This window comes from Neolamprologus multifasciatus, chromosome 7 (assembly GCF_963576455.1).
Source record: "Neolamprologus multifasciatus chromosome 7, fNeoMul1.2, whole genome shotgun sequence".
Lineage (NCBI taxonomy): Eukaryota > Metazoa > Chordata > Actinopteri > Cichliformes > Cichlidae > Neolamprologus > Neolamprologus multifasciatus.
Window position 1 is genome coordinate 27,505,112 of NC_140445.1, and position 22,905 is coordinate 27,528,016.

A 22,905-nucleotide genomic window follows, 5' to 3' on the forward strand; every position below is an offset into this window, starting at 1 on the left:
ACCAAACTTCAGTCAGGAGAACAACTGAGATAATCCATCCACAATACGAGGTTAGTCATTAATATACTGCAACAACATCGTAATAGAGCAGCTCCAAGTGAATTCGGTATGCCTTATGTATGAAAACAGACCCGTTCATCAACAGTGTGCCTTATAATCCAGTGCGCCTTATGGTCTGAAAAATACAGTACTCCTTTACTATTAAATAACATGAATTTGAGCATGGTGTTTTTTGAAAAATCTTTTATTGGAGTATTAGTCTTGGCGAAGATCCTTCCTCTGAGTCATCTTTTTGTTACTATGTAGATTAAATTAGCAGTGTATTAATTTAATTGTGTCATACAAGTATGCATGTTAATCAAAGCTATGTACTTAACCGATTGTGCATTGAATTGCATTTTTGGAATGACTGAACAACTCTTAATCGAGAAGGCCTACATAATTGGCACATATATAAAATATGTATATATTCTTTAAATATATATTTTGACTACATTGAAAAATCTGTATGCACAGATAACTTGTTTTTAATTAAAAAAAAAAAAAAAAAAAAAAATTATTTACCCTAGCTCTACATCGCAGAGGTAAGAACAAAACAAAAACACAAACAAGCAAAACAAAAACAAACAAACAAAAACAACCTACACTTGGTCAAGCACATATTCCTGTGCATAAACTATGTAGAGACAAGTTGAGCTACAGATTTCATTTGACAGATCCACAATGTCTGCTGTTCAGCCTTGAGCAGCCTCAAAACAGATTTTTTTTTTTTTTTTTTGGGGGGGGGGGGGGGGGGGGGGGCTCTCACCAGAAAAGCGGGGAAACTAGTTTTTTGAAGTGGATTGCAACCACTGAAAATATTTTAAGCTCCAATCCAACATGGCCAGAACAAAGTTTCAAACTCAAAGGCTGGACATGTTAGCCTTACACTGTCTAACAGTCCAGATAACTGCTCCTTAAAATACCTTTTGATATAATTCAGCTTGTTTTTAAAAAAAACAAAACAAAACAAAACAAAACAAAAAAAAAAACCACACAAGTATGTTAAACAGTGTAGTGGAAATGAAAGTGAGATGACTGCATGAAGGGTGACTAAGGAGGTTAGAAGTTTGTGCTTCGCTTATTCTGCAGGGAAATTGCTTGTCAACCCTATGTTGCTAGCTCATTTTCTTCCCTGTATCGATAACGAGAGGCGTCGGCAGAAATGCAAGTTATAAAAAACACACACACACAAAATGACAAGTTTTGCAGGTAGAGTCTGGTCTTTCACACTGGAGGGTAAAATGTAGCAAAGACAGAATGCTTCCATTGTGCTAACCTGTTTAAGCAACTTTTATTACTCCACCATTCAAAAAAACAAACTACTTGGAATTTACTTGCTGGTTTGACATCGCTTCCAGTGAACTGTTAGGGATAGCCGGAAACTGATGGTGGCAGCTGGGGGGCGGGGTAATGGAGCATGTCGATCTCCCATCCAGTTCTACATCCTGAGAATCAGGTTGAGGCGTGCATAGTCATCCCCATTTTTCTTTGTTAAATCTAAAAATGAATGTTTAAATTGTCAGACAGCCATAAAATAAATAAATACAAAACACAACCTGAATTGTATTGTTTCAGGTATACAATGTTCTCAAGCCCCAACTTCTAAATTATATCACTTTAGTTGAACTAGGTGCCCCTGCAACGGCTTCAAAATTAATTTCAAACTTATTTTAATGATATTAATCACTTTTAAAGCATAAACTGGCCAGACTCCAGTATGAACCTCAATCTGACTTTGAATAGTAGCTAGCAGGATAGTCTGGTTTCCCAAGAAGTGATTTATGAAAATCCTTTTACCGAGAGGACCGATCAAGTGTGTTGTCATTGTAAGCCAGACAAACCTTTGCAATAATGGAAATTTGTGTTGCAAAACAATAAAATTAATTATAATGGAACCTGAAAAGCCTGTTTTAGACATTAGTAAAAACAAATTCCTCACTGTGGTTGCTTGCTCTTCTTCTCTTTAAAGAGAGCCCACAGTTTCTAATCTTACTACCACAAGTTCGCACCGTGTCAGCCGTCTCCTCCCCTTCAGTATGCTCTCCATAGCGATTATACGTCTCCATGTCAGAGAGAGCACTCTCCAGTGCATCCTCTTCATAGTCAGTGTGGTAGTCGGATTCTTCTGATGCAAGGAAAGAGTGGGGGACAGGAAGCACACTGTGGGTGAATAAACTGGAATATTTGGAGTGCAGAATGGTGACAAATACACGTGGGTGTGCAGGTGCATAAGTCAGAACATTAGAAATGTCATACAGAGTGGACTTTGATGAGTGATGGATGACAAATGCATTATAAATAGAGAAAACAGGAATAAGAACAAGTTTGTAAATGCTTAGTTACTAAATTGCACAATAAAAACACGTTCCCTTTTCCGGGTTTTACACTGAGGCTAACAAGTCAGTCTCCTGACTTGTTAAACTTCTGACCTAATAAAATATGACCTTTTGTTTGTGGGGTTGATTTGTTTTTCATTAGGTCAAGAATGACAAATATAAACATGGAGACTTGAGCGTACTTAAAAAGTACTTTGAGTGTGGCTGAAAGCTGCAGTGTTGGAGTGTGTGTCAGTAGTTTTACCATCCACAAGAGGAGGTTTGATGGGCTCAATGCGGGACACAATTTCTGCCAGGTCAGTGAAGGAAGCATTGGGACATGTCACCACCTTTAAAAAAAAAAAAAAAAGCCACAGTCAGTTACAGGGACTACTGAGGACGCATTATGGAATTTTATTGTCTTTGAATAAGCTTCCAAACTGTGTGCAAAGCATGCCAGCTGCAAGAAACACTATAATGGAGTCGTCCTCCTCTAGATTGCTGTAATTTCCAACACACAGCAAAGTATAATGGCAACTAACTGCATCAAAAAAATAAAATAAAATAAATAAATAAATAAATAAATAAATAAATCTGCTGCAGACTTTTGTGCAATTTCAGCTTTTTGGTGAAGCACATCTGGTTTTGCCTTTTTTTTTTTTTTTTTTAAGCTCGACTAGTCCCAAAACCTTGGTTATGTTTTTAAGTCTTGATCTGCATTTTGTGCATCCATACAAATAAATAGTATCAAATGTATCACAGAAGGAGAAGCATTGCATCCCCTGGTTGTTGTACTCTCCAGTAGCATCTGAAAATAGAAAGGCATTCATTAACTGTGTGGGATGCCTATTGTTTAAAAGAATGAGAACCGAAGCTATTTAGTCTTAAACATTACGGTCTCAGATCTGCAATCATAAAAGTGGCTCCATCCTGTTTTCAGCAATTGTTCTGTTGCCTTTGTTGTTTCTTATCAGGGAGGGGGAGGTTGCCAGTGTGAGTCCTGCTGTTTTACCCTTCATCCTTGTGTTGTTGCTCAAACTGGGAGTAAACAACTTCTTCATCATTCTCGTCACCTTTTGGTTAGGAGCTTTGTCTTTCTGTGACATTGCTTGGAACAAATCTGGTGCACAAAAATCTATTTTTGTGCACATTAAAAGCAAATTCATAGTTTTATTGTTATTACTTTGTCAGAAAAAAAGAGCTTAAGGTCTAAAATGTTGCACTGTTAACAGCAAGTCATATAGCACAACCAATAAAATGTGAGAAAATGATCCCAAAATATTTAATTAACCAACTGGTCAATTGAATGTGAAAGGACTGCAAGTGGGGTGTTAAATAAATAAATAAATTGTATCTTAAAGTGAGTTTATTAAACTCTGGATGAAAGGAACGTGGATTTTGAAGATAATTAGTCAGATTCGTAAGATTACTTAAGACCATAAACTACAGCAGAGAAGTGTTCTCCTCCTCGAGCTTCCCTTTTGTAGAAAATAGCTTTTATACCCTCTAATTTTTTCCTGACACATTTTGTTAACGGCTGTATTCTTTTAAAGGGATTTGTAATAGGACTGCTTACAAGTCCATTTGTTGCTTTTACATTAGATTCAGAGGAGTGAGATTTGAATATGGCTACTTACTAGTATTTCATTTTTAATTTGCATCTCAAAATCTGGCTGCTAAAAGCTAGAGAACAAAAGTTTTCAATGTGATTACAACCCTAAAGCAATGCATTTTAAAACAACTTGATTAAGTTCAATATACTATATTGTATTGCATCACAATATTTTTGTGGTTTTACGTCAAAGAAAAGTCTATACTGTGCTGTTGATTTTTATTGAACTCTTTCATGTTCTAGTGTATGTCCATGTGTTGTTCACTGCCAACATCCTTACATTGCTTCTGCTTTGCGTGTTGTGGAACTCTTCTTGATGTCTGTCTTTCAGCATTTTTTCCACCACACCACTGCGACGCCACACATCAAACACAGTCTTGCCATGCTGGTACCCCACCTCCTAAAAAAAATTAAAAATAAAAAATAAAAAAATCACACAAACATATTCACATATCAGTACCATTTTCTATTTGCCAAAAAAGTTCTTTTTAAAAGTTGGTCTAGTGTGTCAGATAATGAAAAACCTTTGTCTTACAACATCTGAAAGTTTCAATACTTGTTCATGATCAGGGGTAAAAGAGTTCAGGTGAAAACAAATTTCTGAAACTTACAGCAATTTCATCAAACTTGCCAAACTCTAGTGTACGGTATCTGTCGATTGGAGGTCTGATATATTCGCAGTAATCGCTGCTCTTCACAGACTCCAACTGTCTCACACAGCACACATAGGCCAGCCGAGTCTGAATCTCTGCCATGTTTAGCACCTGTTGAAATTAACTTATAAATCACTGAAATGATTTCCAAAAATATCCTTATTTTTATTGATAGAATTAAAAACATTGCTGCACAGCATGGTGCGTCTTTACTCCTAATCAATCCATCACCTTAACTTTCTCAGCAAGGGGGTTAAGGCGTTTCCATAGCAGCCACCAGCCCGAGAGTGAGTCGCCATAATTAGTGAGATTGGTTTCATCCCGGCTGCCCACATCAATAGCTATTACCACTTTGGCCCCCATGGAGCGTGCAACATCAGCTGGGAGAATCAGGGGAAGAAGACAAACAGCATACAGTACTGGTAAAATTAAAAATATATTGCTATAAGCAAACAGCTGAGTAACTACATCAAAGTACGGCAACTTTTAATACTTAATAAGGGAAAGTACAAACTGAATGTAACAAACCAGGCAGGTTGTTGATATAGCCTCCATCCATCAACAGGTGTCCATCTTTCGGGTCACACAGAGGAGGGAGATATCCCGATAGAGACATGCTAGCACGGACATACCGCCATAGAGAACCTCAAATAACAAACAAGCAACTTAAACTTACTTAAAAGGCATAAAGCCCAACTGCAAGCAACCAATCTGAATCAACCGAAAATTAATCAGAGACTATTAAAAAGAGTCAGTTCATCTATGACCACAAAAAACACAATTCAGAAAACTCAAGACCAGAATGATTCTTTCAAAATAAATAAACTGAACACTGTATTTACCATCAGTGTGTACTCTCATGGCAGAGGCAGTGATGTCAGTTGTGATATTGAAATATGGGATCCAAAGGTCCTACATGACACAGAATTTACACTGGCCTCAGATCAGTATTCCAACAGCTGGGTCACACCTACTGTCATTTAGCTCACCTCAATCTGTTTGCTTTTGAAGACGTTGTTTATGCCAGAGTTGAAGGAAGCACCAGAAAACATGGATGTGATTGGATATGTCAAATCCAAGACCTTCCTAAATACTGAAGTCATTTCCTACAGGAAAAGCCAAAAGAGTCAAATTAAAACGAGGTTCAAATAAATGTTTCCCACCTCTAAGCAACTCAAGATCTACTTGCTTAAGTGCAAAGCAGAATTAATCCCTAAAAGTTTAACTTCATTTTAATACAATTCTCACCTTATACCCAGCACTGCAAAAGAAAAAAAAAAAAAACCCCACACACACTTAATTTTTGTCATATTTTGTCTGACAAGTGTGTACATTTCTCAATCATTTGAACAATATTGACTATGCAGTTTTGCTTCCTGTGACATCTTAATTTTCATCATTTGCGTCTGCTAAGAACAAACTTATTTTGAACCTTCTGTAGGCAAGAACGTAGCCAGAGGAGGACAGGCCATATACAACATGGAAAACCAAAACCTACCAAATGCTCTGCCTGCAGACCTGAGACAGAGCAGGTGTCTCAAATCAGCTTTAATGGATATGTTCCAACAAAGTTACATTTTTTACAGTATTAACATGTCCATATGAATTAGTTTTTCTTAAAACGTGTTAGAAGTAGGGCTGTGCCATATCATAGCATCAAAAATACCGGTATCAATACCGGTAACAAGCCCTGCTAGTTGTCAATACTGTGTCACGAGTATTACACTATAAAGCTACTTCTGGCATCTTGCCTCAATGCCTTCAAAATACTGCAAAACTAATTTTGACACCACACCACACCCTTGGTCAATTTGTTCACTCCAGCTTGTAAGCTAAAATGCTCATCTGTAACATTACCTGCATGTTTAACTTTCATGTCTTCTAGCTAAGATTTAAGATATAACACATCAACACTGTCAACTTGTGAGGTGGGGCTAACTTTTAGAGCAGAAAATCCAGGACAGTGATGTCAAATTCACTTTGATCTTAGCAGGCTGGACCAGTGAAACATGATAAATGTGTTAAGTTAAAGAAAAAGTTACGATAGTTCATTAGACAGGCAGTCCTGTAATTATAAAATATAAAGTTTTGTTAATTTACTGTGGACTCACTAATAGTTGAAAATTTACTTTCCTGTCATTTAACTGTTTATCTGTTAGTTAATTACTTTGATGGATGGGTAGTCTTTATCAATAGGAAAACTTATGAAATTATAGTGGACTTATTCTGGCCCCCGGGACTTATGTTACCTAGGGTTACCTAACATGGCACAGTTTCGGAGTACTCCATTTCCTTGTTGATCACTGTAATAACTCTTTACATTACTGTGTCTTTTCCACATGCAGTAAGAGAACATGAGAATGAGCGGGGCTTGCAAACACAGATCGATGCATACTAAATAGGGATACAGCTGAAGTGTTACATCTAAGGCTACGTCCACACTAGCCCGGATAGATTTGAAAACTGTGTTTTTGTCTGAAAACGCTCCGCGTCCACACTAGTGTTTTCAGTCGTTTTCACAGAGTTCTGCATCCACATTGAAACGCAAGAAGATTCAGCCTGTCTCATTTCTGTCTGCCGTTTATTTATTTTCCGGCTCTTTGAAACGTCATGGCAAAATGTCAAGGAAAAACACAGAGTTTGTTTTTTGTTGGGTTTTTTTTGTTTTTTTAAATGGACTAACAATGAGGTGGAGTTGTTGCTGCAAGTAACACAAAAGTACAAAGTTGCAAAAGCGAGTGAGAATTAAAGAATTTGAAGAAAAGCAATCTGAAGCATGTACAAACTGATATTAATCTTAATAGGGCTGTCAAAATTAAGCGCAAACAAAACAACTGCTGTATAATGCCCTCCGCTATCTTTGTTTAATTGGTCACAGGACTAACATGCATTATCGTTTTCGAAAGTCTCCATTTTCGCTGTCCACACTGCAACGCATAAGCACAGTCTTCAAATGTATGCGTTTTCGAGAGCGTTTTGAAAATGCTGCATTTACTTTCAGTGCCGTCTCAGTGTGGACGGGAGGCCAAAACGGAAAGAAAACGATGCATGGACGTAGGCAGGGTCATTCTAAGGCAGAGAGCCACTCAATGCAGGAAAAGGACTTGTACATGATATGAAATGGTGGTTAATGTGCTCAGCATGGTTTATCAGATTAAAAGCAGAACTGAGATGTAAATTGGATTAGACTTAAATCATTTCAGGAAGAAAGTCTCACACCCATGTATAACTAACCCAGTTTAAAGCAAGATTAAAACATGCTCTAGATTGTTATCATTAAAAGTTTGACACTGATCAAATTCAAGACTTCTCTGCTCAATGTCATTCCAGGAAACCATACCTCCATTTTATTATTTATTTTTTAAGCAACATTAGAAGAGGGAAAAGAAAAAAACAAAAACCCAAAACAATTATACTGTGGTTGAACTGAGAGTTCTGGTAACTGCCTCCGAAGTGACTTTTAAAGAAAGAATAAGACAACTTCTGAATAGTTTATGGAAAACAAAGCAAAGCAGATGTCAGTGGATTCAGAAAGATTTAGATCTGAAATACTACAGTAATTGCCACTGACTCTTACCATAGCCCATTCTCTAGCTCTTATCCTCAAGCGACTGTGGCTACGGTCCTCTGCATATAGAGCGCCCATCAGGGAACCAATTGATGTTCCGCCAATTAGGTCTACGGGGATGCCAGCTTCGCATAGTGCACGCATTATACCCACTTGAGAACAACCCCTGGTTAGAAGGGTGGGGGAACAAACATGGAAAGTCAAAAATTTAACAAAGAAAAGACTGACATAAATAACCAGCATCATTAGGAGCTGATGTTGTATAATGTTGTCTTTAAAATTATGATGAGAAACAAGCATGTGACAAACATTACCTGGCCCCTCCTCCTCCCAGGACAAGAGCAATAGCATTGCCTGTAAGAACACGAGCCAGGCGGGAAAAGTCAGAATGGCGATCTGCTGGTTTCTCAAACACACGCTGATACAGCTCCAACTGCAAAAAAAGCAAAGTACTGCTAAAAGAAGATGACGAAACAAGTGGAATAAGAATGAATGTACTGATGTTGAAAGACAGGAAATAAGAAAAACTACAAAATGCCAAGCTGAGGGAGGATCTGAAAGGAGGGACGGGGGAAAAAAAAAAAAAAAAAAAAAAAAAAAGGGGGGGGGGGTTTATACACACAGCACATTCTGGCCAGGGTCTTCCATTCTCACCAGTTTGGGCTGGCTTCGTTTGGAGAAGACCCTTCGGGGACAGGCAAGGTGGAGGTGTCTGGAAATCCAGCTTCGCATGTTGAGCCAGTCTACGGTTCCTTTGGGTGCAGGACCATCTTCTCTGTGCAACAGCACAAGCTGCTTCTGCGCACGCACTGCACTTCCTTCCAACATACGCTCCAACTACAGAGAAAGCAGCACAGATATTTTAGAACATTTCATGAACTATAGGAGTTGAGTCCCTGGGGGGGGGGGGGGGGGTGGGGGGTTATGAAACAAACAATTACTTTTCTTAATCATATCTGAAAAAAATACAATGTTCTGTTATCTTTAAAAACTGGAGTGAAGGAATAAGCAGAAAAAAATTCCACTAAAAATACATTTTAAATAAATAATGTCCTGGTTCAGGCATGCTTGTGTGACCAACAGGCCCTGCATCTTTTTAAGGTATAGTGTGTCTGTAACATATACGCCACCTTTCATGTATGTCCTGAAAGATAAAATAAAAGATGGAGATACAATTATACAGGGACAGATTACACAAGCAGACTACACAATTTAAAAAAAAAAAAAAAAAAAAAAAAAAAAAAATACCCACACACACAAAACATTTGATGTTACAGTCCATGATTATGTTATCAGCTTTCATCTCTCTAACACACACACACACAAAAAAATAAAAATTTTAAAAAAATTTTTAAAAAATTTAAAAAAAAATTTTTAAAAAAAAGCAGCTCATTGCTTTTGAGATTCTTCTCCACATGAACTGTTTACCTGCATGAAGTCAAGATTTGTCCAAGTCATCCATCCATTCGCTTCCGCTTATCCTTTTCAGGGTCGCGGGGGGCGCTGGAGCCTATCCCAGCTGTCATAGGGCGAGAGGCGGGGTACACCCTGGACAGGTCGCCAGTCTGTCGCAGGGCCAACACACAGGGACAGACAACCAGTCGCACTCACATTCACTCGCACATTCACACCTAGTGGCAATTTGGATTATCCAATTAACCTATTCCCACAAACTGCATGTCTTTCCAAGTCATTTCTGAACAAAATAGAAACCAGAAAGCTTCCAGTACCAAACTTGCCAATTTCATACAAAACTGTTTTTAATGAACTGCAGAATCTTTGTTTATTGAATCTGAGTTATTTACCCTGCAGGTGGTGCATCTCACCACACTGCCGCTTTCAGGTATTTTTCTGATTTGCTGGCAGAGGTGAAAAGAAGCCACATTCACAATAATTTGTGAATGTGGCTTCACAGTAATTTGGGGGTGTCTTTGCATGATTTGAAAGTGTAGCTCTAACAGGGCGATCGTGGCTCAAGAGTTGGGAGTTCACCTTGTAATCGGAAGGTAGCCGGTTCGAGCCCCGGCTCGGACAGTCTCGGTCGTTGTGTCCTTGGGCAAGACACTTCACCTACCGCCTACTGGTGTTGGCCAGAAGGGCCGATGGCGCGATATGGCAGCCTCGCTTCTGTCAGTCTGCCCCAGGGCAGCTGTGGCTACAACTGTAGCTTGCCTCCACCAGTGTGTGAATGTGAGAGTGAATGGGTGGATGACTGGACGTGTAAAAGCGCTTTGGGGTCCCTAGGCGGGACTAGTAAAAGCGCTATACAAATACAGGCCAATTACCATTTACCATTTAACAGCTCCTAGTAATACACCGCTCTCTTCTCCTGGGAACGAGTGAACACCTCACCTCCCCTACAGTAGGGTCCTGCTCTCCTAGTCCCACAATAATGATGCAGTCAGCCTGACGGATGCACCTCTGTGTCCACGGGGTCAGTGTGTAGTCAGTCTGGTAAAGAACTATGCGATGGATGTCTTCTTGTTGGCCCAGCCAGCTGGACAGACGGTACTCATGAACACTAAAGAGGAAAGGAGTCCATTAATGACAGGCAGCATTGCTTTGCTGGCAGCATCCAAGACATCCATTTTCCTCTTGTGCCAATAGAGCAAACTTTAGCAGAATTTAATGAGCGTGAAAGACAAAGCACAAAGAAAATAAAAACCAACAGACAGCAGTAAGACACCGAAAAAGACTCATTTTATTTGAGGTTTGAATAAGAGAAGATGGACCTGCAAAATTGCATAAAATGTTTGAATCTGGCACAAAACATACCTGTCAAGTGCAGCAGCTCCAAGACGCTGTTTGATAATACCACTTGTCAGTAGAAGAGTGGGACCTTTATGTGAGAGATGATAAATTACACCCATGAATGTCTACTTCAAGGAGGTGTTACATCCAGGTTAAAGACAGCTGAAAGGTGATTTGATTTTGGTTCAATTACAGTTCAAATTAGGATGCAAATACGAATCCAGAATTCTTAAGGGGAGAGCATTTCCATCATGGCAGCCCCTCTAATCATGCCTCCATGCCCTCGATAAGAAGTTTTGGAAAATGACAACAGACTGGGTGAAGAGCAGCAGTAGGCGGGTCATATGTTTAAAATAAACAATCATCCATGACCTGAAGCGGGGGGTTTTTGTGTCGAGAACAGCAGTGAATGATTATAAGCCAAATTTGAGCTTCCATATCTCTTTCCATTCTTACCTATTGCAAGGAGTGCATGCTGCAGCTCTAGAGTAAAGGCAGTAAGAGGCACCTCTTCTGATACTGGCAGGACTGCCACAGTGGAGAGGTTGGAGGCTTGGTTTCCTGCATCCCACTTACTTCCTGGTGTGTGCAGGGCCAAACTGCGAGCTGGAGATGTGTTACAGATTTGCAAATGGTGAAAAAACAGATTTAATACCAGAAATGATGGGAGAACCTAACCAATTAAAACACGTGTAGACCATGCATATGTTCAATCTAAAGTTTGTTTGTTATTTTCCCAGCCCCTACATGAAGGACTTTCTGAGAGGTTTTTAGCAAGAGCCAAAGAAAAATTACAAACAGTATCAAAACATTTTCAGTTTATTATAATTAAACACAAGATATTTGTTTATCCATTAACAAACAGATGTGCCACACAATCACTGCCTTTATTCCCAAAAACTGCCAGTATGTCTGAGCCAGGAAAGAGCCAGCAAAATAGGCAGCATAGCACACAGATGTACACACCTGTCAGAGGACCATTGACCTGCTGCAGTATCTTCTGTCCGAGTAAGTGGATCAGCCTGGTGACAACCTGAGATGCACATTTTATAATCAGCCCTGTTACTCAGACTGTGCAGTACAAAGTCATTTCCTGACTTTATTTTAAATGTTTATTATGATGAGTTTCAGTGAATGCAACATGTTATTTTTATTAGTTTGATTAAATGTATTAATTATCTGTATTATTTTCATGATTACTTCAAGTCTTTTTTTGTTTAAAGGAAAGGGACGGGTGAGGCAATAGCACTTGTTCTCTCCAGTAAAAAGGATTACTTTAACAGAATTATTTTCAAATCAGATGAATTTAACACATTAGATTAGGCCTACCTGAGGGAATTTCCTCTTGATAGAGCAAAGTGCACCTTCTGGTAGCTTGGCCAGCTCAGAGTCTCGTACAGCGTGTACTGTGGTCGCTCTGTTCTGACGGGTCAAGGCCTCCACCTGCGCACAGACAAGTCATTAATTACACAAAATCCAAACAAAACCTATCCAGGAATGCAAGTAAATAACTAATTGGACATCTTAATAACAAAAATGCTTATATAATTATTTATAAATAATAGTACAGAAATTATACCTGGAATTTGCCATTTCTGTATCAATTATTTCATTTAGGGCAGGCACTGTATATTCTGAACAGACATCTGATTGTCTCCTTCGATTAAAAATAAATAAACAAATAAATAAGAATACATACAAGCTAAAAGGCTAAAATTAACCTCTACCCCTCATCTAAAACTGACATCTGAGCCATGCTAAATTTGTCTCACAATCACTATCACAGAAGCTCCAATGACAGCGTCTCTCCTCCAGGTAACAGTAACCATAGGATCCATTAACCCAGGTATTATTAGAAGCATTGAACCAGTCACACCAGCTGACAGAGAGGTGGGTGAGTGAAACCAAGTGACTTTGCTTTACACAGGTTGAAAATACCATATTAGAGTTTAATTTGAGAAAAACTTGGCAGTACTATTAAAATATTTAGAAGATACTTTAGAATCAGATTTGATCATCGTCATCAAATCATGTTTGTATAAAAATGTATCCCAAAGTCATGCTGCCCCCCCCCCTTTTCCCTTTGATTGTAATATGAAGTGCAGTAATTTCAAACAATCCATTTATTATGTTTTTTTTTGTAAATATAAATATAAACATCATGGGACCCAAATCTTTTGACCAGTATTGAAGGTTAACAACACCCACACTCCTCTGGCAGCTTGGCAAATGAATTTGCTGCATGCTTTTTTTATGCATATTCCATTTCAGCTGCTTTTTGGATACATTTTTTGGTCTCCCCCCCTTTGTTTAAATATATCCCAAGATGTACTAGTCTTAGTCTGCATTTACTGAAAGTAGAACATACAGGAAATCCAGTCTCATCAGCCATATGCAGTATACTGACCGCTAATAGGCAGCTCCATTTGTGATATTAACATTGTAATTTTTTTTATATCTAACCTTTTAACAGGTTCTTATATGAAAATAAACAGCTAGTGTTGTTTGATACAACATGGATATTAATAGTCTTCCATCAACTCTTCCCCAGCTGTCTTCCCTCTGGCTGTCACGGTGCTTACCACTCCAATCAGGTCACCACGTCCGTACTCCCCTATCAACTCTTTCTTGCCATCCTCCTTCATGATTACTGAGCGCAGTCGACCACTCAGCACTATGAAAGTGCTGTCTGATTTCTCTCCCTGCCTGCAAAAAGAAAAGAAAATACAGATAACTTCAGTCTACTGCAAATCTGCAAACAACTTACAATCACATTTCCAAATTCAGCTTCCCCTCCCTCGATTAGTATTTATTAACTTGTCCCACATGAACCAAGTAATGCCTGTAGTGTTACGAGTTGATTTCCCACATGATACACAAGGTCAGCGGAGGAATACCTGTAAACAGCCCTGCCAGCTTCGACAGCCATCCAGTCAAGAGCAAAGTCTATTTGCCTGACAAAAGATGACATCCTCTTCACCACAGCATGAGCAACATTAAGCACCACTTTGGGCTCCACTCGCATTATCCTAAGGAATAAAGAAGAATCCACAAAAGGACAAAGTAGAAGTAGCCATCTTTGTTTTCCCCTCCAACTCTACAGTGCTGAACATCACAACAGTGTGAGGATGTGTGTCACTCACTCATAAAAATGTGTTTTGGAAATAGAGAGGAAGCTGCAATCTCGCTGAGCTCGAACTGTAAATATGAGGGGCTCTCCGGTCAGAACAGCAAGGTGACCAACAAGCTCTCCGGGATGCGTTACAAACAGGCGCAATTCTTCTTCACGGTCAATCATCCGCTGGTAAACATGGAGGAGGCCAGAAATCACAAAGTGGATGCTCACCTCCTAAAACACCAAGAGGGAACGATTGAGAGAAAATGCTCAGATTTAACAGTCCGACTCTGAATGCTGTTAACAATCAGGTGGTGAAATACTGAATTCATGATTTTTAAGATGAGTAATACCGGTGTTGAGATTCAAATTTTACTGTTGAAAACATTACAGGCAAGTCATTCCCAGTCATCCCTTAGATTTTTAAATGACTGATTAGTTTGTTTACTTTATAAGCTTAACCTGTTTCCCCTCTTGCGTATGAATCAGGATAGCCTTTAACCATATGATAGTATAAGGGGGCCGCTTTCTAATTCTTCCCACAAGCAAGTTCACATGGACGCAACTTTACATGCACACTAGTTTCCCAGGTCGTCCAGTAGAGGCATAAATTAATAAAGAGCTGAAATGAAGTAAAATATTAAACAGAATGAAAAGTAGCTAGGTTCTAAGTTGCTGTTCCAACCTGATCTCCCTGACGAGCTACCACAGAGCCAGCTTTGACATGGTGGACGGTTACTCTGCCTTCAAGCAGACTAGGGTCCTGCAATAGAAAAAGACACTCTAAATATCCACTTATGATGACAAGACTGTGGATTTAACATTTTCCCACTTAACATGCCACAAAAATAAATTTAAAAGGGTGCATTGAAAGGATCAGAACACTGACACCAGCTGAATTTTCTCCAATTAACCCCTCACCTGCAGCTGGATGATTCCCAGCAGGTCTTTCTTAGCAGCTTGGAGGATTGCACCGCTTTTACCAAGATAGGTAGCATCAGCGTGCCCTCCACTGTCTGTATAGTGAAATACTTCAGATGGTGTGTGTTGCATTGTCACACTCTTCTTCAGACTAGGCTACAAAGACAGGCACAGGAGAGAAACTACTATGGAGGAAGTAGGTAAGATGCAGCAGATACTGTGCTATTGTGTTACATTTACACACAAGACCTGTCACCACGCTTCAATGTAAAAAGCAGACCTTACTTTGTGAGTGATAGGACTCGATGGAGCCTCCTCAATGGTAACTCGAGCTCGTTCGCAGGCCATGCTCAGGTCATTACCTGTAACTCAGAAAACAAAGGATTAGGATAATGAGTACATCTGTGCAGGAAATTAATACAGCCATGTGGCTGATGATGATCGCTTATGTCCAAGGCAGTGACACACCTGTGCATTCAGTGGGCATAGAGGTAGATCGCAGTTTTCTGGTTGAATGGCTGTCCTTTACACCATCTACAAAAGTCAGTGCCAGCACTGGATCAGTTTCAATACAAGACAAAGCTGAAACTGAACGGCATGTAGTGCATGTTTGTGTGTGTGCTTGACCTGTCTCTGCAGTGTTTTCAGTGGTTCCGGCAGGTGATTCGTCCTGGAAGTGGAGACGTCGAGTCATCTTTCCAGTATTTGCTTCTGCCATCACATTGTTTATATTGGTCAAGGGCACTGCTTGACTCTCCTGTCGGTCAAGGAAAAAAGTAAATAAAAAATAATAATTGCATCATAACTTGTGTGACACAGTCATTGTGACTATGTGTATGCACATAAATACTATAGGTGTCCAATAACAAATTCTGCTCCTACCAGATTGAAGAGCTCAGTTGTTAGGCCCAGATAGTTATGCAAAGCCAAAAAGGTGACTCTTTGGAGGCGCACCATAATTATCTGGGGAAAAAAAAAAAAAACCCTAGCTACAACATGATATGTAGTACATTCTGCTAATTGTTGTATGTTGTAGCTCCAACTTAGATGTTTAATTGGAGAAAAAACAAACACTACATCATGCACTCTTTTACCTGAATGACGCGTACAAGTGTCTCAGGGTATTTCTTAAACACTGACTCGAAGGCTGAAGCAGGTAAGCGTAAGATGGTGGAGCGAGTTGCAGCTCGTGCCGACACAGTTTTATATGGAGCTGGATAACCCTGGCAAAATCGAAGATAAGAATCAGAGAAATCTTATCCACATCTTTCACAGCTATCTATTTGGAACTGTCCTCTAAGTAATAAATTGGGCTAAGGATACTTTCTAAGGTTTATTACGTGACCTGTACGTGTACCTGGCCTAAATAACTGTCAACACTTCAAAGCTCTATAACACAAGTGTGATAGTGTTTAAATGGTTTCTATGCAATGGCAACAAAGTAACAAGATATGAAAGAGTTATTCTATTGTAATAACTGATTTGTCTATACATTACATACGTGGTTTGAGTTCATTACTGCACAATCAGTTCCAAACAACATTAATCTGAGTGTGTGAAAAGGATGACAATGATGTATTTTAAGAAGAGAAAAACAAAGTCGAAAAGATGCAGCTTTAAATAAACAAATTACAGCAAATACAAAGTACATTAATTTTGTTTCAGGGGCATGACGGTAATGAATAAATAAATCAAACTGACACAGACACTTCAGAAGGCAAATGAGGACATAACCTAGAGAGAGAAAAAACAGGAGCTCACAGTGATAGTGTCCAGAATACTGAGCAGGCTGTGGACGCTGTCTCCGGGGAGGACATCCTTCACCACTGATTCTGTGCCATCCTGCAATACAAAAAAGAAGAATACAGGACATGATGCCAACAAAATAATATTAATAAATATTTCACACTTTCTAAACAAATCTGCAGACATCTAGTTGGATGAAAGTAGGACTTCAGCTAAGTGGACATGATTAGAATTTAAGCAAGCCAACAACATATTGGGATGCCACTCACTTGTTGTGATGGCAAAACTAAAGTAGTTACTATTTATTCTACTGTCTTCTGGTGTTCATGCTTTATCATTAGACGTAAAACTGGAAAACAGAAAAGGCGCTGAAAATGAATGTAAATTAAATTAGGTACAGTTTGGAGCTGACCTTGCATCACACTTTTTAAACTGAACTTTAATAATGACCAGTGGGCACAGTTGTTAAAATTGCAATATAACTTTTGAATTTACCATTTTCTATATAAATTGATGTAATGTCACAGGTCAGTAGGGCTGGGCCATATCATACTATTCACAGTAATACCAGTATAACGTTAGGCAATGATAAGAAAATTAAATATCAGGTTGAAATATGGGTAAACGCGCATGTGCAGTGCCTTTGTTTTCATATGCACATGGCGGCAGCAGAGAATGAGAAGGGCAAAAGCGGATTGTTGAATGAAACAGATAAACCAGAATTGGTTTGTAAAGCTGGTGCAACTTCAATGATGTGGAACTGGTTTGGGCTTTCATCTGTCAGATACACTCCAAAGCACATTTTTTGGTAGAGCATGCAAGCAGGCCATCGTTATTACCAAACCGATTTTAGGTGGTACACCGCGCTCAAAAATCTGTCAAAAGTGCTTTAGTTCGACTTTGCTAAGCTATGAAGCCGCACCGCTTGATGGATTGTCGGAGCATTATGTCTACCGTAGTCGGGAGCCTCGCGGAGTAATACGTACTGTGCTTCAACATAATATTACCGCATTGTGTGTGTGTGTATAACCTCTTTTTTAGTTTTGTGGATATTATACATGGTTATGCTGAGGATATGTCAGCTAATTTGTACTGGAAATGCCTTTTGGTTAAACTGTCAGCAAGGAATTTGCACTTGCACTTTTAAATGTTTATATTTTTGGCCATATTGCCCTGCCCTACAGGTCAGTAAGAATAAAAATTAAAAAAAAAACAATATTACTTGCATAAAAAGAAAGAGGCAATAGAATTCCAAAGGTAATTAAGTTTCAAAATTAGCCTGAAGAGAGAGACAAATGGAAGTCAACACATCATTCACATACATTCTCTTGTATGCACAACTCAAGTCTTCCATCCTGGACCACGTAGATGCTGTCATCATCATCTCCTGGTTTGAACAGGCTTTCACCCTCCTGTAGCTCAATAAACACCATATGTCGACACAGCTCCAGAAACAGAGGCTTCTCAAAATGGCCCAAGACCCTACAAGTTGAAGAACAAAAGCAATTAAAAAGAAAACTCTCACACACTCTCACACACTCCCACACACACACACACACACACACAAAAAAAAAAATTGACTTGCCTACCTGACATTTTTCAGCATATACAGGACCTCAGAAGGCAGATTCGAGCTCTGCACTTCAAACTCTGTTAGATCAGCTTCCAGCAGGGAGGGAGGGGGTTCCTTGGGCTGCAGGGTGGGAGGGTCTCTCCGGATCCTCAGAATTCTGTCAGAAGGAGAAAAACAAACGAACATGTACTTTAAAAACAAAACACTAATTTCACAAAAAGCCTTGAGTACACAGAATATAAAAATGTGTTCTTTCGTCATACTTGCGAGCTATGTTCAGAACTTTGGTTCTTTTTCGTATGCGCTGTGGTTGCTTTGATGGCGAGGGATGGGATGGAGAAGGAAGTGAGGAGAGTGTCTTAACCTACAAAACAATATTCAAATATATTTTGTTTATTGCACGCAGAAAAAGAATTTTATCCAAAGTTGTACTTCTACTTAAGAAATATTAAAACTGATTTTTTTTTTTTTTTTTTAAACTGCTGGATTAAACATAGAAAGGCTGTTTGTCATCTATCATCAAGCCAAACTACTGAAGGCATTTTCAGTCATTGTGTATTAGGGTTAAACTATAGTCTTAGTAGTGTTGGAAACTACAACTAGATGTTAACATCAAGTATTTTTGGACATCAACTGTTGGCATAAAAGCATTAAAAGCAAAATTCACTAGTTTTTAATAGAGCAGATAACAATCTACTAGACTATACCAAGAGAGTGTGTATGAGCCATCAACAGAACTGAGGAGGAAAAAAGGAAAAAGACAACCTTTCGCATTATCTTCCTTCCATAGAAAAGCACTTTATCTCGTTTCCTGAATCGATAGTGAGGTACACCCGGTTGTTGATTACCTTGTCGGAAAATCCAAAAATATAATGCAGATAAACAACAAATGTCATTCTGCAGCAAGTGTGTTAAAAAAGAATATATATAAAAAAAAAAAAGGATATATATATTTTTTTATTATAAATAAAATAAATATTATTATTATTTTATTTAATAATATATATAATAAATATGAAGTTCAGCAAGAGGTCAGATGACTCACGGGCATGTTTGAATCTCCTGTAAAGGAAGAGCACCACAATCCCAATCAGCACAACTGCAACCATAGCTCCAATCAATACACCTGTGAGCTAGAAGACAAACAAGACTGATGAGGCAATAGTATGATCACATGACAGCACAGTTACAGTACAGCATGTTTGTAAAATTATTGTTTTTAGTCCAACTTTGCATCACAATTAAATTATCCATATAACTCTAAGCAAAACGAGCTCTACGGAGTGGAAAACCGCCTGATTTGATAACACTGTATCCAGGGCCTTCATTTCTTGTACAAAACACAGGCACTCAATTTCCATTACATACCATGCTGGTCTGCATCCTCTCCTCCAAAAACTGTGGCAGCCGTGCACGGAAATCAGTTCTGCTCATCGTTACCACCTAAATATAACAACAGATTCAAGTAATACATGTTCAACACTGGTAGCTTCCGACTAACTGACTTTTCTCCTTTCAAACAAAGTTAGGAATAATTTTAAATGGAATTATGCGCTTACTGAACTGGCCATTTTGCACAGGTCTCCATCATCCTTTCCATGACACTCTAACCTATAAGACAAATCTCTATTAACGCTGAGTCTGCAGCCCAAAAATCACATGCCATCGAGGGGAACCAAAAGTTGCTGAGGAAAAGGCAAAAATTAAGAAGGGGAACACGGATTTGTATGTTAGCAGCCACTCTCGCCGTGTAGCGTCGTGTCACCTTCTTAATTCATCTTAATAAAATTACCAAAACACGATTAGGTGTTATAAATAGCCAGCAACAAAGTAACTTTCGATAGACGTCAAGCTTTAGACGATTTACTGAATACGTCTTAATGGAGTAGCTAACGTTAGCTAAAATAACATTCGCTAGCAGCTGTCCAGCTGACTGAGAGTAGCTGCTTCACAAGTTATCTTGAAGAACTAAGATAGTCCAACTCTGTGAAGTTGACAGGGTGTAAAAGACACGAGGCTTACTTTTCGAGCATCCTGGGGTGCCGTTTTCAAGCTGATAACATAGCTAAACAGAAGCTAGAATAAAGTTAGCGAGAAGCTAACAAAGTTTTATGCTGTCATTTGCTTAGCTCCGCCCTTATCCGCTGTTACCTTGGTAGCGCTCAGATTATTTATCCAATCAGAAACGGACTAGGCACATCCTCGTCTTCCTGTTTTTAACAAAGCATATTTGAAGGCTACAAACATCCGAGAGGAAGTGGAGTTTGTTTATTTCTCGACCAGTCTCTTATGGTGCTTAATATTTCTATAGCATTTTCGAGTTACCTTTGCCTATTTCAGACGTTTAATATTTATATTTGTCACACTTACTTCACATGATCAAATACATTTTAATATTGGACAATGATAACATATGTAAATACAAAATACGAAAGCTGAATGAGCTTTAACTAGCCACACCCAGTCCGGATTTAACCTAGAACTTCTTTGTGAACTAGCCTAAAAGATCTCAAAATACAATATATCACGAGCTAAAGAAACTTAAGAAAAGATGAGAAACAATGTCATTGATTTATGTCCGTTTGGAAAGGGTTACGACACCATTTCTCTAAGCTCAAAGACTTAGAAATGGCAGGTGAACCATGGTGAACCATTATCCACAAATAGAGAAAACCTGGAACAGTAGGGTACCTTCCCAGGCATTGCAGTCATACCAAAAAACTTCCAAGAGCACACTGACGAATCATTCAGAAGGTCACAGAAGGACCCAGAACAAGTTCTAAAGAACTGTAGGCCTCACTTGCCTCTGGTAAAGTGAGAGTTCATTATTATTCAACAATTTAAAAAAGAGAGACTGGGCAAAAATGGCATCCATGAGAAAAATCCAATGGCAAAAAACAATGCTAACCAAAAGGAACACAGAGGCTCATCTAAAATTTGTCAATAAAACATCATCCCTAAAAGTTTGTGGAAAGTACTCTGTGGACTGACAAGACAAAAGTCAATCTTTGTGGAAGACTTGGGGCCTGTTAAATCCCACATAAAACAAACAGCATTTGATAAAAGGAACGTCATACCAACATTCAAACATGGTGGTAGTGTGATGGTCTGGGGCTACTTTGCTGCTTCAAGACCTGGGCCCTGTTTCAGAAAGCCGGTTTAGTGCAAACTCTGAGTAAGTATACCCTGAGTTAACGAAAACTCTGGGTTTTCAGTTTCACAAAGCGAGTTTAGATTAATCCTGAGTGAGTTACTATGACGACACACTCCGTGAAGCTAACCTGCCCCCTAGCAGGTTTACTTCAACTAACCCTGACTTTCTCCGCCTCTTTGTCGGAAACCTGACTGTAGGAAGTGTCAGACATGGCGTGCCCCTTCCTTGAAGAGCCAGTAGATGTTGAAGCCCAAATTCTCCGCAGAGCTCTCCGCCGGGAGAGAGTGATTAGAGCGCGTTTGGACATTTTATCATTTCCTGATGATTTTCTGTGTGAACGTTACCGTTTTTCAGCACAATCTCTAATTTATTTGAATAACATCCTCAGGCCTAATATTGCTCATGTGACACATCGCGGACATTCTCTCAGTTCTGTACATATTATTTGTATTGCACTTCGTTTTTTTGCAAACGGGAGCTTTCTGTATAATATTGGTGACGCTGAGCACGTTTCCAAGGCTACCGTCTGTCGGGCAGTCAGGAATGTTACAGTTGCACTGAAACGTCTCCTGTACTCGTTTGTGGTGTTCCCCGGTCATAGACCCACAAGATTTATCAAAGAGGGATTCCACAAAATTGCAGGTATCAGGATGAACAAAACTTAATTCATGATGTGGTGATACTTGAACTACTACTTAAATTTTACATTTATTTTCAGGGTTCCCAGGCGTGATTGGCTGTATAGATGGCACTCACATTCCAATCATTGCTCCTTCAGTAAATGAAGGAGACTATGTGAACAGGAAGTCTTTCAACAGCATTAATGTACAGGTACATAGTTCCCTGTAGCATTTCAAACTAACAAATTATTTCATTATAGTAATGGATGCTAATTTGTGTTCTCTGCACTGTGAAGATCATATGTGATGCTGCCAACATTATCACAAATGTGGAAGCCAAGTGGCCAGGCTCTGTTCATGACTCACAAATTTTTCGTGAATGTACACTGAGCACAAAATTTGGACATGGTGAGTTGAAAATACTTTAAAATATATAAAGACCAATTGCTACTGGGACATTTGAACTGAAGTGTATCCTTCTGTCTTAGGAGAGTTCACTGGCTACTTGCTTGGTGATAGGGGGTATCCATGTTTACCCTATTTGCTTACCCCTTACCCTGACCCTGACCCGGGCCCACAGCAGCGATATAATCTGGCTCATTGCAGGACAAGAGCCAGAGTTGAAATGACTATCGGAATGCGTAAGGCCCAGTTCCAGTGCCTTCAAAGACTCAGGGTCACCCCAGAAAGGGCATGTGACATTATTGTGGCATGTGTGATTCTTCTCAACATTGCCACAATTAGAGGAGAACACTGTCCTTCTGAACCAAACATAAGCAGTGATCCAAACCATGAACATCCTGACCCTCCCACGGACATACAAGATGGAAGAGCA

General features: G+C 39.2%; 1 protein-coding gene across 2 annotated transcripts; it reads right to left on the reverse strand.

Moving 5' to 3' along the window:
* Window positions 1-790: 790 nt before the first annotated feature.
* pnpla7a (patatin-like phospholipase domain containing 7a) lies at window positions 791-20,458 on the reverse strand. Of its 2 annotated transcripts, none has more exons than XM_085164590.1 (36): window positions 20,319-20,458; window positions 19,856-19,907; window positions 19,665-19,739; window positions 19,342-19,429; window positions 19,062-19,144; window positions 18,560-18,660; window positions 18,313-18,453; window positions 18,046-18,205; window positions 16,739-16,819; window positions 16,072-16,200; window positions 15,860-15,940; window positions 15,605-15,734; window positions 15,446-15,511; window positions 15,263-15,339; window positions 14,978-15,133; window positions 14,742-14,819; window positions 14,085-14,290; window positions 13,839-13,970; window positions 13,524-13,647; window positions 12,271-12,384; window positions 11,908-11,974; window positions 11,398-11,547; window positions 10,966-11,029; window positions 10,543-10,711; window positions 8,845-9,027; window positions 8,505-8,623; window positions 8,200-8,356; window positions 5,612-5,728; window positions 5,465-5,534; window positions 5,151-5,267; window positions 4,854-5,002; window positions 4,581-4,733; window positions 4,250-4,369; window positions 2,623-2,707; window positions 2,052-2,164; window positions 791-1,539 (listed from the first exon to the last, which is right to left on the reverse strand). In XM_085164590.1, exons 1-36 carry the CDS (start codon window positions 20,327-20,329, stop codon window positions 1,534-1,536), a joined length of 3,924 nt encoding a protein of 1,307 aa, XP_085020716.1. In that variant the 5' UTR covers window positions 20,330-20,458; the 3' UTR covers window positions 791-1,533. The 2 variants fall into 2 exon arrangements, with proteins under 2 accessions (XP_085020716.1, XP_085020715.1); XM_085164589.1 differs by having other exon boundaries at window positions 2,052-2,167.
* Between the last annotated feature and the right edge of the window lie 2,447 nt (window positions 20,459-22,905).

Bases quoted from the DNA above. Each gene is read 5' to 3' on its own strand.
- pnpla7a (XM_085164589.1), bottom strand. The intron at 10,712-10,965 runs GTATGTTTTGTG...TTTCCTCTTTAG, and splicing joins GGAGCTGCTGCACTTGACAG to TGTTCATGAGTACCGTCTGT. The intron at 9,028-10,542 runs GTGAGGTGTTCA...CTTTCTCTGTAG, and splicing joins AGGACCCTACTGTAGGGGAG to TTGGAGCGTATGTTGGAAGG.